Genomic DNA, 20219 nt, shown 5'->3' with positions numbered 1-20219 from the left:
CTCTGTAAGATTGTATCAGCAATTTCTCAGATTGAGAGGCTGAAAAAAGCTCATCTACTGTTTCCTCTGCAGAGGAATCATCGGTACGTTTTTTCCTCCTGATTGCCTGAGGGCAAACCCTCAGCCTGTGCCCACTGTTCCCCTTGTAAAGGTTCTGAAGTGGAGGAGGGGTACCTAGCACGCTTCCTATCCATTTGAAAGGAGGATGCGATTAACGCCGCTAATCTTCCTTCCAAACCCTGCAGGGTGGAGGAAAGGACATCTTCAGTCACATACAGGGGCTGAGATGTGAGAAGCAGTTGCAACATCAATTTGTTCCAATGGCTCACCCTGGCTTGCCATAATTGGTAATTCAGGCGAGGATGACCTCGTGGAAATGCGACTCGAAATCCTAGCGCCTGGGGGTGAAACCTTTAGTACCTTTTTGGTCTTTGTGGTGTCTTAGCAGGCATAGTCCCAAGCACAAAAACAGAGGCACTATACAATTGCACTTAATCGCTGAACATAGTCATGACATTTAAAGCCGCTATGAAGTTCAGCCTAGTGCTGGGGTGGAAAAAAAAAAAAAAAAAAAGTGTCCTTCCTGTATCAGGAATGCCAGTTTGCAACCCTCAAGCAGTCTGCACAGGGACACAAGAGCTGTGGGACACGTGTTTCCTCCTCGCCAGCCGAGGAGAGACAGTCCCAGCTGTGGTTTTATTTGTTTGTGCCTGCCGTGCGTCCTCGTGGATGTTCACGGCACTGCGCTTAGGCCCCGCCACTCTGAAAATCCCGCCCCTTTTCATTTTAAATGTTCCTGCACGGCACAACACAAGGAGGGAGGGGAGGCAGAGACCTGTTTAGCAGCAGGCAAACAAAACAGCAGTGAAAACAGTACAATAGTAGCAGTATCAGAAACAGCAGGACCTCTGCACCCCTGCGGTGTGGTGGAGGCGGGTAATGTAAGGGGGTGTACAGCGCTGATGTCCCCCTAACCCACCGGTCCCTTCAGGGGGAGAAAACATTTGGCAGATCTTTTACCTGTGAAAAAATCCCCTTGCACATGCTGCTGCGGCCACACAGACTGACTGAGCTTTACAGTGAAGACAACAGATTAAGGTATGTGCATAGACTCACTCTAGTGGAGAATTAAGGCATGACAACATTTTTTTCCCTAATAGATCCGAAGCACGATGTATTGCCTGCAACGCCTCTTTGTAGGGCTGGAACCCAGGGCTTAGTTCTTGCTACATTACCTAAAGCTTTCCTGGGAGGGGTGCATTTACAGGTCCAAGGGAGTGGAACCCCAATATCTAGGGACCCGATCCTTAAAGGTTTGCTAAACGCAGCCTGCCGTGATGGGTGAAGCTTAGGAACTGAAAAGTCCACCCATGTATTCACATAGGTGGACTTTTCAGTTCCTAAGCATATGGGGGAGACATCCCTATTCTCCCTCCCCTTCTAGACATATGGTTCATATTCTCCCTTATGGAGAAATAAATTAGACCACACAGGTAATTATGAAGGTCCCAGTACAAGCTATGCGGGCCCCAATACCAATCATAGGAACTTTGCCCCGGTCAATAATAGGTATGGATCTCGAGGATTATTCTGATAAGGAAGATAATTACCAATATCAAAATTCACATTATATTCAGCCTGGTCAAGAGGGATCTGCCAATGGAACCTTCTAAAAATAATCAAGCCCAAGGTTTTTTAGGCAAGGGCAAAGGAAAAGGCAAGGGAAGAAAATTAGAGGATGTAGGGGAGGAAGGAGAAAACAAGAATTTTCAACAAGGCATTTTCAACTTGAGTGGAGTTGAACTCAATCAAGTTGAAAAGGAAGTTCTTAATAAAAGGTTTGAAATATGCCCCAAAATCATTCTCAATCGTTTTGAAACTTTTGTTGATGTACAAAAATTTAACAGAGAATTGTCCATTGAAAAGACATTCTGTCCAATCCTTAATAATAACTCCAAAGAAAAGGAGTTAGTGCATTCGGGTTTAAGAAATGCTTCACTGTTTAATCTCCCAGGGAATCAATACAAATATCTGTCTTAAAAAAACAAAAACACAAAAGTTGTGTGATCTGGATAAAACCCAGTTCAAGTTTAAAAATCAGAATAAGTTACAAGGCGGGGTGATATCCATCTGTGAATTTCAAACATATCTTGGAATTCGTCCTGCAGATCAGTGTTCTTAAAAACAGGACTATATGGAGGAAATATTCTGTCAGATAGGAAAACATATGAAGTTCAAGCGGGATCCCACTAACAAATTTAGGATAGAACTAGATAAAATCAAGAAGGCTTTTTTGATGAAAGAATTTGATTGCACTGGCACTGAGAATTCCAATAATTTATTATTTGCCAAAAGTTCATAAAAATCCTATAATCCTACCCTAATACTATCCCTGGCAGACCGATAGTGGAATTGATTCCCTTATATCACAGATTGGTAAATATATAGATATTTTACAGCCTTTGGTTATAGGTACTCCATCTTTTTTAAAAGATGGAATACAAAATTAGGGAATTACCGGACTTGCGTATAGAGAGGCTCTGCTAGTGACAGCTGACGTCTCGTCACTGTACACTATAATCCCCCCCCCCCCCCCCCCCCCCCCCATGATAAGGGAAATGACGGTTAAATATTTTTTAACTTTTGATAGGGTTGATATTCCAGAGGTCTGTCATACTAGAGATGTTGAAATTTGGAATGTTACACAATTATTACAATCTTTTTTTTTTTTTTTTTTTTTTTTTTTTTTTTTTTTTTTAGGAAAAAAATAAGGCATCGCAATGGGTGCAAAGTTCGCCCCAAGGCCCGCCTTTTGGGAGGAACAGGTAATCTAAGGTCATCATTTTCATAGTCAATTAAAGTTTTGGAGAATATATTAATGACGCATTCTTCATGTGGCAGGGCAGTGTTAGACTCCTTACACGAATTTATGAGAGGACTGAATTCTAACATGGGACATTCGTTTCACGTATGAAAAGAGTGATACATCTGTCAACTATTTAGATTTAACCATTTATCAAGGTCACCAAATAATAATCCAAAACATATTTCAAAACAGATAGGAATGGGTTTATCCCCATTGGAAGCTGTCATCATCCAAATTGGTTGAAAGCCATACCTAAAAAGGAGAGTTTCATCGAGAAACTGTTCCAATAAAAGATGATTTTATTCAACACTCTGGTACTTTGAAGGATACGTTTTTGGAAAAGGGATATGCAGTAGCTAATCGTGAAAGATTTTTTTACAGGCATCAGATCTGGATCGCTGTACTCTGTCAGTGAAGCAGAAACATGATCAGAATAAATCAGCCTAATGGATTTGAATGGGCTTTTCTCACCACGTTCTTCAGTTAACACAGATGGGTGGTGAACGTCATGAGGAAATATTGGAACATCCTCAGAGGATGTTGTTCTCGGTCCAGTACTTCCAGAGCGCCCTCAAGTAATTTTTAGGAAGCCTCAAACTTTGAAGGACATTGCCCCTCATCCAGTATCGCCTCCCCCCAGATTCAAAAGGTTTGAAAACTTGAAAGGATTTTTTCCTTTGCAGAAAGTGCAAGATGTGCAAGACTTGGCAAGTAGCAACATCTTCCACCTTCTCCTCATCCTCTACTTCCAAACATCATAACAAAGAATTCATTACATGTCAGACCATAGGAGTAGTATTTCCTGAAATGTACATGTGGGATTACAATATGTAGGGAGGACCACACGGGCATTAAACGTCCGCATTTGTGAACATCACATCAAAAAAGGTCTCCCAACATAGTTTATCATCAAAACATTTCAAACTACATAATAAAAAAAACAGCCAAACTTCAGGTATAGAAATATATTCTCCCCATTGGAGAGGCAGCAATTTGAAGAGACAGATTTCCAGATGTGAAACACGCTGGTTTGACCTAAAATCTTATTTCTCTTGGGGCCTCAATATAGAATGGGACAAATTCTTTTCTAAACAATAGTTATTAATGTTTAGTTAACAGGAGGATATTGTTTTATCAACACCTTTCTCCTCTGTGCTTCTCTTGTGCATGTCTTGATATTTATCCCCCATGGATATTTTTGGATATCAATTTATATTCATTGATATTGTCGGAACATTTTTTCGAATATTTTCAAATATAGAATTTAATGAGAAATATTCCTAGGTATACATGATTTTTTTACATTATCAGAATGGAATACAACAACCTGCTTTTGATCAAACTTATGGGTATTTGGTATATCATCCTCTTACCCACCTCATCTTTGGACCATTAGATATTGATAAATTAAAATATATTAAGTGATAAAAAAAAAAAAAAAAAAAAAGGATTTTAACATTAATTCCCTACATATATATTGCTGCTGTGTGTATTATTCATCATACTAGGTTGGTCATTTTTGTATAAGCAGAGGGAATTAATTTATCCATATGTATATGTATATAGATGGCAGCAGAGCGCTGAAGCATTTTATACATGAAACTAATGTCTTACAAAATGATATTTGGGTTTGACAATCATCTGCAATATGCATGTGATTTTTCTTTCACGGGCACATCTTTTTGAATCAGTTGTACACTTTGCTTTTCTGGTGTTACCTCCTCTTTAACCACTTCAGCCCCGGAAGAATTTACCCCCTTCCTGACCAGTGCATTTTTTTGCGATTCAGCAATGCGTCGCTTTAACTGACAGTTGCTCAGTCGTGCGACGTGGCTCCCACACAAAATTGACGTCCTTTTTTTCCCCCCACAAATGGAGCTCTTTTGGTGGTATTTGATCACCTCTGCGGTTTTTAATTTTTGCGCTAACAAAAAATAGCGGACAATTTTGAAAAAACGCATTTTTTTACTTTTTGCTATAATAAATATCCCCAAAGAATAATTAAAAAAACCTCTCAGTTTAGGCCGATACATATTCTTCTATATATTTTTGGTAAAAAACTAACACAAAAAACGCAATAAGCATTTGATTGGCTTGCGCAAAAATTATAGCGTTTACAAAATAGGGGATAGTTTTATGGCATTTTTATTCATTTTTTTTTACTAGTAATGGCAGCGATCTTTATTGTGACTGCGACATTATGGCGGACACATCGGACATTTGACACATTTTTGGGACCATTGTCAATTATACAGCAATCAGTGCTATAAAAATGCACTGATTCCTGTGTAAATGACACTGGCAGTGAAGGGGTTAACCACTAGGGGGCGGGGAGGGGTTAAGTCAGTACTAGGGAGTGTTTTCTAACTGTCACCGATCTCTGCGACCAGGCAGAATGGGGAGATGCTGTTTACATCACCATCTCCCCGTTCGTCCTCTCCGTGAGGCGATCGCGGGTATCTCCGCGGCGATACAGTCCGCGGGACCCGCGACTCGACTCGCTGAGCTCCCAGCCGGTGCACACGCAATGGCACGATGGGACATTCCAGGGGACTTGCCTGTATGCCCACGTACATCGGCATGCGCCGGTCGGGAAGTGGTTAAAATACAGTCGGCTGGTGTTACTGAGTATCCCCCACTCCCAGTAGAGTTTTGTGGAAACACGTCGGATCGGAGAATCCCTGTAATGCCACTCAACTGGTCGGACGAATGACATCGCCACCAGGATATATTTTTCATGCTTGAATTTTCTGCTTTGCTGTAAGTGTAACCTTTACAAGCATTTTAATAAATGCAGCTGCAGGCTTCACCCGGTATAACTACTTGAAGTCTGGCAATGTACTGGTACATCGCTGGTCGTCAAATGGTTAACTATGGAAAAATATCCATAAACTTGTTTAAAAAAATGGGGAAAAAAAAAAAAAAAAAAAAAAGTTGGTCGGTCAAGTAGACAACTATACAGGTTACTTGGTCTCAAAGAGGAAATGGTAATATTGTGGTCATTTAATTTAGATCCATACCTGACCATCCACTAAGGCAGTTAACGGAAGGTAATCAAACAGGTCTGTAAAGTATTTCCAAACATTTGCATTTCCATATTTCCTTAAACATTCATCATAGAAACCATATACTTGTGTAATTTGCCTACTTTCATGATTCCCCCTTAGAATTGTAATACGTTCACGGTAGCGAACCTGGAAAGGGAAGAAGAACAAAATACATTTCAATATGCTACAGGCAAAATGCGATGTAACATTTACTAAAAGCTACTGTTATCAGAGGATGTCCTGTTTTCGTCTTAACACTGCTGCTATTCGTTCATACCACAATGAACACAGTGCAAACTGCCTGCTATGACACATCAAAACAGTTTCTACTTGTGAAAACGCAAGAGGCCCATAGTTTTAACTAAGCAAGCAATTTATAACCACCCTAAGAAATGTAATTTAATGCTACTGGGTTGTGTTTACTGCAAAATAAGAATGTGTGTTCAACAGCTGACAACCTGCCAGGCATTCTTGAACAAATCTGAATTGCCCCATATATTTATGCTAAGGCTGTTCCAACAACCATTTCCTTTTTTTTTTTTTTTAATGATCTGTAATGTTTGTGCAGCAGCCATGAAACCAATTTGTTGATAAATCGCAATATTTAATACAAATTCTTAAAAGCTGTAAACCATTTCAACCAATCAAAACCCATAGCATATTTGCTCGACTGTAGCTGACTGAATTCTGATTTGCTACCTTTTAGAAAATGCACTCTATATACTAATGTAATCAAAGCAGAACTATACTGGCTAAACAAAGTTTTGCTAGCAGGAAGTTTTCTGATAGGAGACTAATGCCAGGCACACAGGCTGAAATCAGCTGGTACAGTAGAAAACGTGTACCAAAGCTGCCCGTCTGACAGAAGCTGATCTCCTGACAGACTTCTGTCAAAACGAGCATACTAGAAAACCAGCAGCCAACTGGTATCCAATCAGTGCTCTCAGCCAATAGCTGTGTCCTGGGTGGGTGGGGGCCTTCTCCCTGTCAGAACACAATAGCACAGCAGGGGTTCTCACTGCACTAACAGCTTGTGTTAGTACAGCAATCTGTCAGTTTTTTTTCAAGTTCAACCCAGCGGAAAACTAACAAACTTCTATAGTTGTAGCTGTATGCATACAGGCATATTAAAAGGGGAAGGTCACCTTTACAGAAAAATCACGGCTCCGGGGCTTAGAAATCCCCAGAGCTTAATCTACTAAATGTACCCCATCAGGAGGGACTAGAAGGCGCATTCTAATTGGTTGGCGCCGTCACATGGGTGGCGCTGACCAATCAGAACCCATGTAGCCCGTCTTCTCAGTGGGGAAGATGTGTGAATGCCTACGGGGATTTCCATGACCCGGAGCCGTGAGGCAGCGGCTATACTGGGGCTCAGAAAGGGAGATAGCCACCCTGCATGCTCCCATCTACACTGGTTATTTCTGGTGGGAGCTGGCAGAAAAATCCTGCATAAAATACAGTACTCACTTTGGCATGCAATCACATGCAGTCAAAACCATGTGTGTAAGCTTATTCTACTGGCAAGAATTCTAGCCCTTAGAATTTGTAAGTGTGTGCATAACATTTTTTATGTATACTTCTCTTCGAACGTAGGTTTGGGGCCTTATTTTTACGCCCCTGAACAAAGCTCTTAAATCTGGATCTAAACACCACAATATGAAAGGACACATTGGTTCAAATAGAGCTGCATTCAGAGGCAAAAAATGAAAATAAAAGTAAAAACCCTCTAAAGCATTTTTACTGTCCATATCTAGGCGGCTTCGGTCTCTACCAAAAACACTGTCTGCAAGCAAATGTATCTGTACACTGGCTACAGTGTAGTCTTGATAAATACAGCATTTGTTATGCAGAATGGAGCTGGGTGCTGGGGTAGTTACAACAGTGGGCACCCAATGGCAGAAGAATGTCTAGGACCGAAAGGATGACAGCAGGGGCAAATGCTTGCCAGCCAAATGTTGGAGATAAGAGCTTTTGCTTTAAGCTAGGACAGTACCACCCTCCTTGCTTCCCCAAATATTTCAACTAGTTACGCTTACCTTCAGTGCAACCAGTAGTGTTACAGTTTCCACTGAGTAATAACCTCTATCAACATAATCCCCCATGAATAAATAATTTGTGTCTGGTGATTTGCCTCCAATTCTGAACAATTCCATAAGGTCGTGAAATTGTCCATGGACATCTCCACATACTGTGACCGGGCATCTTACTTCTTGGACGTTTGATTCTTTTGTCAAAATTTCTTTTGCCTGTAAAAAGATATAACTGTTATTTTTTTTTTTCTACTAGGGATTAAAATACTTGTTAAACCGTGGAGAAGGAAGAAGAACTACACTACAAAAGTTCTAAAAAGGACCTGGACAGATATTTTTAGTTCCTATAGAAACGATAAAATAGGTTAACAGCAATATATTGAGTTTTTCTATAATCAGGATCACACATCCATTCTTGTAAAATGCCAGCCAGCCTACTGTATATACCTTGAGGATAAGCAGACTTTCAGCACTTTATGCTGAAAAAGCCCCCCTCAGCTTATACCTGATTGAGGGTCTCCCGCTGTGTCTTGCAGTCTTAACTGTTCGGAGGCCGCCCACTAACAAATTGCCGCCTCCTCCTCGTCTGCGATAGACTGAACACTGATACAATGCTGGGAAACGGAAGCATTTATCACGGACGAGTAGGAGACGGGGCTTTGTTACAGTGGGCGGCCGCCAAACTAAGACTGCAGTTGCATGACACAGCGGGAAACACCCACTGTTTGTAATCCAAGGTACAGGTGGGCACAGTGAGGCTGCAAATGGGCATTGTTTACCACCAGCTGCTTTATTTCCCACCCTAGGCTTATACTCGAGTCAATAGGTTTTCCCAGTTTTGAAATAATAATAAATGGAGAGGGAAAAAAAAAAAAAAAAAGTGTCACGGCTGTTTGGGGCACAAAGGTGTAATTGTTAAGCCATTTCAGAGAAAATTGCAGATTCTTTTGTAGAAGGGGGACAGAAGTTTATCCACGATTGACCATTTAGTGACCAACATCACAATATCAGCAAAGTAAAGCTGAACTTAACTATCTGAGCACCACAAACTGAAATGCTATCAAGTTCCCTTTTAAAAGTGGAACTTTACCCATAACCGTTTGAAAATTAAATGTTCTTTAAAGAACATACATTCCACATGAATATTTATGCTGCCAAAATTAGTGTGTGCTGAAAATTGCCTCCAGAATGCCAGAGCAGTCACTTGGTCACAAAAGCTGCATCTCACTTTCTTCAATTAAACTGCATACATTACCATCCTTGATTGTATGCCATGATTCAATTAGAAAGGCTGACAGTGCTGAAGTTCACAGGATGCCATGAGGGAGAAAAAGCCAGCCATACATTGAAATCTGGTCAGCGCAGCAAGGACAAGCCGAAATTTGATATACGTATGGGAACCCTGGTTGTACAGATGTTGATCCATTGAACAACTTCTGAAAGACCAACGTCAGGTTCTCTGAATGACCAGTGTCGCCAGCAGGATCGATTTACCCATCCACCCCAAATGTGTGGATGGGGAAACCTGCACCTTTGTTGCTCAACCCGCTGGTTAAACAAAAAATATGAGCCACTGGAACTTTGTGATACCCACAGAATATAGAGAATGTATATAAAGCTACAATATAAAAAAAAAAAAAAAAAAAAAAGAATTTATTGAACATTAAAAATAACTCCATGGAAACTGGACCAGGATCTTTCTATATATCCTTTGTGCTTAGGACATATGGAATATTCTCCATGGCATTGCTGCCTTTTGCCCGCAGGCCTCCAGCATAGTACAAGGTGGTTTTGAATGTTATTATGCAAGTGTATTTTATTAGTTTCCCCATTTTCAACGTGTGTATTCTGAATATGTGATATCGCAGACTCTTTCATTTGATTCAATTACCTGTGCATGTACCCTAGAGATCCCTTAACATACTACTGGTTGCCATCCCCCCAAGGAAGACAACCAGTAACATCGGTGCTTTGGACCCATGCACTCGGGATCACACTTCATTTCATTGTCAACTACCACTCAGTGCTTAACCACTTGCCGACCAGCCGCTGCAGTTTTACTGCGGCAGAATGGCACGGCTGGGCGAAACATTGTGGCCACTAGGGGCACGCACTGCCAATGCAAGTGCCCGGCGAGCGATCACTCGTGACATACGGGGAACTGGGATGTGTGTGTAAAACACACACACCCCGGTTCTGAGGGGTGAAGAAATTGATCGTGTGTTCATACAAAGTATGAACAGCGATCTGTCATCTCCCCTAGACAGTCCCATCCCCCTTCAGTTAGAACACAGTTAACCCCTTCCCTGCCAGTGACATTTTTACAGTAATCAGTGCATTTTTAATAGCACTGATCGCTGTATAAATGCCGATGGTCCCAAAAATGTGTCAAGTGTCCGATGTGTACGCCATATAAAAATTAAAAAAACCCTGTAAGGCAAAGGCATAATGAGCTAGTATGAAATACTTAGCTTAGAACAAGGTCCCCATATCACAGCCCGGACCATGCCGAGGGAGCTGAAATTTTGCTCTTGGCGTTTCTTCTGGGTTCGTGGCTCTGGCGCTGTGAGTGGCCGGAGCCGTGATGACATCACTTCCGCGCATTCACAGTGCATGCGCCGCTAATGTCAGTGGCTGCATGCAAAGTGAATATCTCCTAAACCGTACAGGTTTAGGCGATTTTTACCTACAGGCAAGCCTAATCAGGCTTACCTGTAGGTAAAAATAAGGGTATACAACCACTTTAAGGGATATGCTATAATTTATGTATTTGTGATATTTTGTAAACTGTCCCACAGTTTCCATGGGGTTATTTTTAATGTTATGCCAATAAAATATTTGTGCTTCTGTAAACCGCTGCACAAAATTTATTGCAATGGCTTATTATTATTAATATAACCACCACACACAACATTGGCACAGAACAAAATGTGATAAATTATGTAGCAGCAACTATAGATTATAACCACCAAGCACCCGCAATGTACTGCAGACGAGCAGCTGCTGTAGGCAAAGCAATGTACCTGTACATCACTGCCTACTTCCAGGTTTTGGGCACGCTCTGGTGCCGGTGGAAATTACCCAGTTCCCTCCAGCATCAGTTGGTGACAGATTGCCCGCCACACTATCGCAGTCCCGTTCTAAGCAGGTTGATTGCCATTAGTAGTATACAAAAAAAAAAAAAAAAAATTTCAGTATACAGCAGGTAACGCAGTATTGAACACCACCATTTTTCTAGGTAGATTTCTAAAGGTACTAATGACATGAAATTTTCCCCACACACATACAAAGAAACCAAAACAAATAAGTTCAGAAATTAAGTTAAAGTTGTGTAATAAAATGGAATGACAGAAGAAAAAAAAAAAAAAAAAAAGTGTATTACACACAGTAACTGAAATGTATTTAATACTTCATACAAAATCCTTTGTTGGTAATGACAGCTTCAAAGATCAGCATTGGCTCACTCCTCCTCCCTCCAGTCCTTCGCTCAGTAAAAATAAAAAAAATAAGATCATATTAATTAGGCCTCCTTTTCACAATATCAGTCAATGAAAACTTTAGGATATGTCAGATAGTTACATGTTAAACCCCACTAAAAGCATATTCCATTAGGTACCACTCAATCCGCCACCGTAGTTTCACTATTCATCCAACTGCCCCACACTTAATCAAATTTTTGTGGTATGCCCCTGCTAATATATGTAGCCTTGTATAAAGGTGCAGCCCTATTCACCACACCCTTCCACGCTGATACAGATGGAGGATTAGGCTTTTTCCATGACAACACTATCATTTTTCTAGCGTAATAGATTAGGATCGTTAGCAAAGTACGAGTCACTCTTTGGAGCTAGATTGTCCACCAACCCCAAAAGGCACACCTCTATTGCGAGCTGTATAGGAATGGCTGTTACTTCTGCTATACATTCTGTAACTCCCTTCCAAAATACTTGAATGTTCGAGCAATTCCAGAAAATATGCATGAAATCAGCAGTGAGGGAGCTGCACCACCAGCAACTAGGTGACAGGGAAGGGAACATTCCAGCTAATCTAGCTGGAGTAAGATATATGCGATGAAGGAATTTGAATTGAATGAGTTGGTCTCTAGCAGAGACCAATCTAGTAAAATTAGTGTCCCATACATCGTACCAGTCATCCCCGTCTATCTGAGGGAACACCTCCTCCCACACTGCCCTGCACTTTGCAAGGAGATCTCCCCCCTCACCGAACAGTTGTTTGTAGATTGTAGACAGGGCCTTGTCCAAAGTGTCCTCCCTTAGTAAAGACTAAATATCACTAATTTTCGGGGTAATTCCATTATTTCCAAACTGGGCATTATATGCATGCCTGAGCTGAATATATCGGAACAGGTGAGTGTTGGAAAGATTAAACTTAGGTTTTAAGGATGTCAAACTGTAGAAGTTCCCCACCACCCACTATGTCTTTCAGTGTCTTAATACCAAATTTAGTCCAGATAACCGGATCTGGATGCTCATAAAAGTGTGCTAATGTAGGATTCTTCCACAGTGGTATGTGAGGAGAAATTTCAGACGCATTACCCAGCTTGGTCACCGCCACCCATGCCCTACTAGTCGCACGCATGGATATCGTGAGTCTATACGGAGCCCTGAAACGGGAGATGTCTCAGTGCCTCATAAGAACCCACAACCGCTGCCTCTAGAGTGTTAGTGTCGTCTTCAGGCATAACAAACCACCTTAGCTAGTACGATTACTAGCTGACCCACTAAGAAATATCTATGAAAGTCTGGGACCGCCAATCCCCCGTTTCCACGGCAGCTGCAGCACTCGAAGTTTAATGCAGGGGTGTCGTCCCTGACACAGGAAAGTCATTATGAGCTGATCTATTCTTCTGAATATATATCTCGGAATCCAAACAGGGGAGTTCCGAAATATATACAGAAACAGAGGCAAAAATTTCATTTTCACTAAGTTCACTCTACCTATGAGTGACAATGGTAAAATTCTGCCATGCCTGTATCCTGGATTTTAGTTTAGTCAGAAGCGGATCGACATTCAAAGCAATAAAGTCTGATACTGAGTTTGATATGTGTAACCCCAGATATTTAATCACTTCTACCCTCTGCAAAGTAGGGGTGCGCATCTTCACTGGTCTCACGATTCGATTACGATTATCTGGTCAACGATTCGATTCGATTCCGCGATGCATCACGATTACCGACGAGCGAAAACAAACTGAAAAATACTGAACCTCCCCCATCAAATGCAGCCCCTGTGCCCGCCCAAACGCAGCCACCTGTGCCCGCCCAAACGCAGCCACCTGTGCCCGCCCAAACTCAGCCATCTATGCCCAAACAATGCAGCCATCACTAACCCCCCACAATTACTTTATTTTAATTAATGTTATATTACAATAGATGCTGTGCCCCCGCTGTATGTGCTTTTAAAAAACCAATGTCACCTCATACTGAATTTCTCCATAGTAGTACGATCATGTGACTCCCGGCTCGTCCCGTCCCGCCCCTCTCCACTCTCTCACGTGTCTCCTGAGTCCTGACGTCAGCGGGGAATTCTCAGTCCCGCCCGCTGACTATAGTCATCGTATCAGAAGAGATGCGGGCGGGACTGAGAAATCCCCGCTGTGTCAAGACTCAGGAGACGGAAGAGGAGAGCGGAGAGGGAAGAGCAGAGTGGAGAGGGGCGGGACGGGCCGGGAGTCACATGATCGTAATACTACGGCGAAATTCGGTATAAAGCGACTTTTTTTTTAAAAAAGCACATACAGCGGGGGCACAGCATCTATTGTAATATAACATTAATTAAAATAAAGTCTTTTTAAAAATCCGCTCGGAGCGCTTTCCCGGGAGGGGCGGGGCTAGTAATGACATCACCGAACATTGATTTTCCGGTCCTTACGCATCGATGCCGCATCGGGGACACCCGAATCGCGATGCATCGATGCAACGATTAATTTCAGCATCCCTACTGCAAAGGACAATCTGTGGGAATCTCACATCTGGGGGATGGCATCTTGAGTAATAGAATCTGGGATTTCCCCCAGTTGACCCTCAGACCCGAAAAGCGAGCAAAGGAGTTTAGGATGTCTAAAGCTGCCAACAGGGAATTCTTGGAGTCTCGCAAAAAAAAGAACCACATCATCCGCATATAGTGGCGTTTTTTTTCAGTCAGGCTACCCACCGTTATCCCTTGTACCTCCTCAGAGGCTCTCAAAGCCGCAGCTAAGGGTTCAATCATGATAGAGAAAAGGCCCGGGGATAAAGGGCATCCTTGGCGAGTGCCCCTATATATTGGAAAAAACTTGGATAACATATTATTCAACTTTATTGCTGCTGTAGGACAATGATAAAATGTCGATCCACTTCCGGAACCTAGGACCAAATCCAAGTACCTCCAATACCACCCTCATGTAATTCCAATCCACGGAATCAAAGGCCTTTTCCAAATCTAGAAAGACCACCGCTGGAAATATCTGGGCCCAGCTGTGTGAGTGAAAACCCTGCGCAGGTTAATATCCGTGGCCTTTTTGGGCATAAACCCAGTTTGGTCTGGGGAGATAACCTGATGCAGGACCAACATCAATCTAGTGGCTAACCATTTGGTCAGTATTTTGAAGTCCATATTTAATAAAGAAATGGGCCTATATGATGAACACTAATGGGTCCTTATCTGGTTTAGCCAACAATATAATGTGAGCATCAAAAAGGAGAGGGGGGGAGGCTTCCCTTTTGAAAACAAACATTCTGTGTATAATTGAAGCAGTCTGGGCACCAAGGTCTCCGAGTAATGGCGGTACCACTCAATTGGCAGACCGTCGGGTCCAGGAGACTTACCACTAGGGAATGACCCTACTGCCAAGGCTACCTCCTCTATGAACTCAGCATCCAAAAAACTAGATTCCTCTGGCAACCCAGGCAACTGTAGGGCCCCCAAGGTCCTCAGTGTCGTATGAATTTATAGGGGAGTATAGTGACCTATAGGACACAAATTCCTGTAGTATGTCTTCTCCGTTTCTCAATATTTGTCCGGACGGAGACATTATGCAGGGAACTACTGTCGGGGACGTGTCCCCTGCCGTCAGTAAAGCTAATAGTTTACCATTTTTATCTCCTTTTTCAAAGGCTCTTGCTGCACTCCGTTGCAACTGGGAAGTAGTCACCTCATGATAATGGAGAGAGATATTCCTCCTTGCGAACCACAACTGAGCCAACGTGGCAGGGGAGGGCGAAACAGCATGTGCCTTAGTACATTCTTGCTCTCTTGAAGTTGTTTTTCTACACTATTCTGCTCTGTTCTCAGTGCTTTTATGGCTGATATGTATACCCCCCGAGTTGTGGCCTTGAAGGCCTCCCACTCAGTGTGAACTGTTGCTGATCCTTCATTACTCTGCCAATACGTATCAATGTGCGGTTTCAACATCTCCTCCACAGTGAGTTCATCAACCCACCTAGGTGACAAACGCCAAGCTCTCATTGAGCTCCAGGAGCCCAACTGCAAGGTAATCTGCAGTGAGATCTGATAAGCCTCCTGGAAGATAGGCCACTCCAGTCACCAGTGATAGTAATGTTCCACTGGCGAACACCAGGTCTATTCTGGAGGACGAAGCATGTACCGAGGACAAATATGAATAGCATCTGTCCGTGGGATGCTTCCACCGCCAGATCTGTGAGACCTGCAGCTTCCGCCCAATGCGACAAGTCGTGGTGCGGAGCCCTATGTGGATTGGATGTGTCTAATGTATAATTAAAAGATTATTAAAATCCCCGGCCACCAATAACTGAAATGGAGCATGTGGTGCCAATTTCTCCAACACCTCATACAGGATATTCCCTGTAAAAGGTGGAGGGATATATACATTAACCAGGGCCAACCTACAGGAATATACTTCAATTATTACCACTAAGTATCTGCCCCCAGGATCTGTAATCACCGTTTCCACAGAACAAGGTAAGGACTTGTGCAACAAGATAGACACACCTCTAGCATAAGAGGAATAAGTGGCATGTATGGCTCTGTGTATCCAGGGTCGTTTCATGGCTAAAATTTTATTGCCTAGTAAAGGAGTTTCCTGTAACAACATTATGCAAGGATGTTGGGCCTGTAAAAATTTCAGCACCAAAGCGCTCTTGAATTTTGAATTTAAACCTGACATTCCAGGAGATGTTAATATTCAAAGACATAACTAATTCAGAAATTTGCCACTAGATGGAGGCCTAGGAGCACAATTGAAGTCCAGAGGCATACAGAGCCATACGGTATGCTGAAGAAAAACCATTGATCCACCTACAGACATTACCTCTTGGTGGAGCCCGTTTCGGAGTGTCCCTCGATCTGCCAACCGTGCAGTTCCGAGGATGACACCACAGACGACCACCAGAAAGGTGAAGCAAATACACAAAAACAAAAACATAAGAGGACATGAACACAAACTCCACTCCAAAACAATTCCCTGGTCTTGCCAGCTTAAAAAAAAAAAAAAATGGAGATAAAAAAACAAAAACAAAAAAAAAAACAAAACACAAACCCCGCATCAGCCGGCAGACTTGATCCCCAAACAATACAATAAAAACTGGAAAATTGTTTTGTACTTATTCCATGCGTCCCATAAAAAGGAACAAAAAAAGTTCAGAGGGTGAACACTAACACTACCCGCTTCTGTGGGTACTCTTTGCAGAGAGCATCTGGCTCCATGTATATCGTAGCCATGAAGCACCAGGCAGCTAGACATGCCACAACATCTTGAAAGGAATGTTTAATGCAGTACAGGCAGGGTCCTTACAAATGTATCTCCTGACAAGGCATACGACCATGAAACCTATTGGGAAGAAGAACTTTGGATAAGAGTATAGTCAAGTGTATGCACTCGCCAGTGTACAGTCAGCCTTCACTGTACCGGATTATGGTAAACAAAAAAAAAAAAAACAAAAAAAAAAAAAAGAAGAAGGATTCACTTCATTTCAAGGTATCCAGCCAATCTGAGACATCCGAGGGGACCTCAAAAGAATTTCAGTGCCCGGTGTTCAACTCGGAGCTTACTCGGGTACAGCATACTATATGTGCGAGTCCCTTTTCTCAGAGCCGCTCCCGAACCTCCAAAACGTGCGACGGCACCGCTGCAGTTACGGGGAAAAATCCAGGAAAAAAATGCAGGGTCGTATTCTCAAACCGGAGCTGTGGTTTCTTCCGGGCTTCAGCCAGGATAAGATCTATCCCGGTAGTTTAGAAACCTCACCAGGAATGGTCTAGACAAGGCGCCTTGTGGTCTCGGGCCCGTGGGGACCCTATGAGCGCGCTTCACAATGTAAGCTGAGGATACTTGCTGTAAATTGAGGATGTCTTTAAAGAAATTTTCAGCAAAGCTGGCTGGAAACCCTCAGCGCCCTCAGGAAGGCCCACCAGTGTCTATTTTCAGCGTCTTCAGCACGCCATCAGGGTTTTAACCGTACATTGCAGGTCAGCGACATTTTGGGAAGTGGCAGCCACGGTATCCTCGACCTCCGAAATACGATTCTCAGCAACAGTGACACGGCCCCTAAACTTGTCCATGTCTTGACGAATAAGACCACTCTATGGTCAGTGTATCTATCCTCCCCATGACCATGGTTTTACTCTCAATGGCCGCCAGGATAGCTGCAGTGGAATCGGTAACTGGCGTTTGCTCCATATCTGAGGGCTGCTGCGGTTCTTCTACGTTCTGCTCCATGTCCCTCAAGAGCTGTGGGGCTGTTTGTATAGCCGCAGCTCGCTCTGCACCAGAGGGCGCGACAACCGCTGCACGTGTCACTGCCGGAGAGCTCTGTGTCCTTGGAGGCGGCTGTTTCCTTGTCGATCGCCATTTGGATGGCATCTAAGGAATCCGGAGGGTGCCCCCAATCACACTGCTGCCGTCTACCGGCCAGGAAACCACTTGCTGTAGGGTATCAGGACAGAGAACCAGGATGGAGGCAGCAGGATGTGAATTATAGTGGGCCCTGAACACGGCCGTCAGCCCTCACAGTGCTTGGCAGGATGATGGGGTATCTAAGAGCTATTGTTTAACAAGCTGGGACAGGAGCAGGATAGGAATATTGCTGGGTCCTTGAACACTGCTGCCAGCCCTCACAGGCAGTTTCTATCCAACACTGAGCTGATCTTGGCAAACTGGCAGTGATCCTCAGATACCCCATCAGAGAGCTGGGATGTATTCAGGAGCATGTGGGTAGCTCTGGGCCCTTGTACTCTGTCCCCAGCCTACACAGGCTTATTCCACCCAAATCCTATCTGGGCTTAGTAGGATGGTGAAAAGGCCGATATCTGCCTCATCCGCGCCCTGGATTACAGTCCGTACCGGCCACGGCGCTCCTCCGCGGGCTGGCCTCTTAGGAAAATGCAGTGGGCGGCAGGCTTCACTAGGCCGCACCAGATCGCGGCGCCACAAGCAATCACAGTGGCCCCGTGGGTCACCGGACCCCACCAGGCACAATACAGGGCAGGCTGGATGCTGAGGGAGTCCCTCCAGGCCAGCAGCAGCTCCCTCCATGAGGATGTAGGCCGGGAAGATGGCGGCGGCCGCGGATGTGCAGGATCCATCTTCCTGTCCAGTCCCGGACAGATCCAGCTCAATATAGCCACCGGGCACAGCCAGACAGGTATAGTAACAGTCTGAGGAAGAAGTGTAGCAGATTTAGGCTGCCTAGTGCTCGGATGGCTAAGGATTAGGGTCAGGATTCCTGGAGCTCCTCTCTCCCACGTCTGTCTCCTTTCACATCCGGACACGCCCCCCGAAAACCGCTTAAGGGCAACGTACAGGTAAGTTAATCTGCCTGTACGTGCCCTTCTGCCGATGTATCTGTGTGAGCCGGTCGGCAAGAGGTTAAAAACAAAAATTTTCAAAAGAGCAACTCATCTGTCCCGCAGCAGCTCCTCCGATCCGCTGTTGACTCGACAGTCCCATTAACTTTAATGAGACGACTGGTGATGTAGCAATGACAAGATGAGGGACATGGCAGCAAACAGGTAAGTGGATGCCCGCTAGGGTAGGCTTATTGCTCCTCACATTGCCTTGCATTTTTATCTGTGATCACAATTTTTATCTTCATTGCTGTATACCGGTTTTTAGAAATAAAGCTTATTGTTTGACTTACACCACATGGAAGCAATTTTTTCTCCACATACCATGCAAATGAGATTTGTCCTGCTGTCCAGTCAGTCTTTTTGCATCAAAGATCCAGTTTCGGTGCTCTTTCCATTGGAGGTTAGTTTGGTGGTCATCCACAATACCCCTGGATTCATCTAAGGTTCTGGACTCTTTGGAGTTCCATGTAGTCACTGTTTTCGGCATCTTGCCTGTATGACTGTTGCTGACATGCGAGTCCATCTGTTCCGGTAAGAGTATATATACACACAAACACCTCTCTTTGTTGAAGATGTACCACCCTTGATGTTTCCCATACTGGACAGTGCCAATTTATTCCACCTTTGATCCATTATCATTTAGTGGTTGACGTACAGGTCTCAATAGATTTCCTCATCCATTGGACTTTTTCACATATCTTTTCTCACATGTTACTTGTGCATATTTGACTTAGATCCTAGATTTCCCCCAGAGGTTCTCCCCCTTATGAGTAGATTGCATTTGTATTTTTGCCACCCATATGCATCTACATTATATGCATTTCTACATTAAACCTCATTGCCTATGTAGTTGCACACCCCATTAATTTGTTCAATACTTGCAAGGTTTCCACATCCTGCAGAGAAATTATTGCCCTGCTTAGCATCGTCCGCAAACACCAGGTTGTTTGTTTATGAACAAATTAACCACTTCAATACCAGGCACATATGCACCTTGCTGCCCAGACCAATTTTCAGCTTTCAGTGCTCACACTTCAAATGACAATTACTCATGCTACACTGTATCCAAACTAATTTATACTTTTTTCCCTCACAAATAGAGCTCATTTGGTGGCATTTAATCACCGCTGGGTTTATTTTTGCAATATAAGCAAAAATTTTGAAAAAAAAAAAAATCTATTGTAAAATTTAGCAAATAAGTAATTTTTCTTCATAAAATTTGGGCCAAAATGTATACCGCTACATATCTGGTAAAAAATAACCCAAATTAGTGGATGTTAGTCTGTGGGAAAGTTAAGAGTCTACAAGCTATGGTGCGAATCACTGAAAATTGATCATATCTGATCACACCTGATGTACTGACGGCCCATCTCATTTCTTGAGACCCCAACAAGCCAGAAAAGTACAAACACCCCCCTCAAATGATCCTTTTTGGACAGTAGACAG

At 43.3% G+C, this 20219-nt stretch overlaps 1 protein-coding gene across 1 annotated transcript in view; it reads right to left on the bottom strand.

Annotated features, from left to right (window-relative positions):
- PPP2CA (protein phosphatase 2 catalytic subunit alpha) overlaps positions 1–20219 on the bottom strand; it is a gene marked incomplete in the record, with an annotated part of 96789 nt that overhangs the window by 24628 nt on the left and 51942 nt on the right. Inside the window, 2 exon segments of the mRNA XM_073620789.1 lie at positions 5887–6060; positions 7953–8162. Coding sequence (XP_073476890.1) covers positions 5887–6060; positions 7953–8162 — 384 coding nt within the window.

Source organism: Aquarana catesbeiana, linkage group LG03 (assembly GCF_042186555.1).
Source record: "Aquarana catesbeiana isolate 2022-GZ linkage group LG03, ASM4218655v1, whole genome shotgun sequence".
NCBI classification, from domain to species: Eukaryota; Metazoa; Chordata; class Amphibia; order Anura; family Ranidae; genus Aquarana; species Aquarana catesbeiana.
This window is presented reverse-complemented; position numbering and strand designations above follow the sequence as displayed.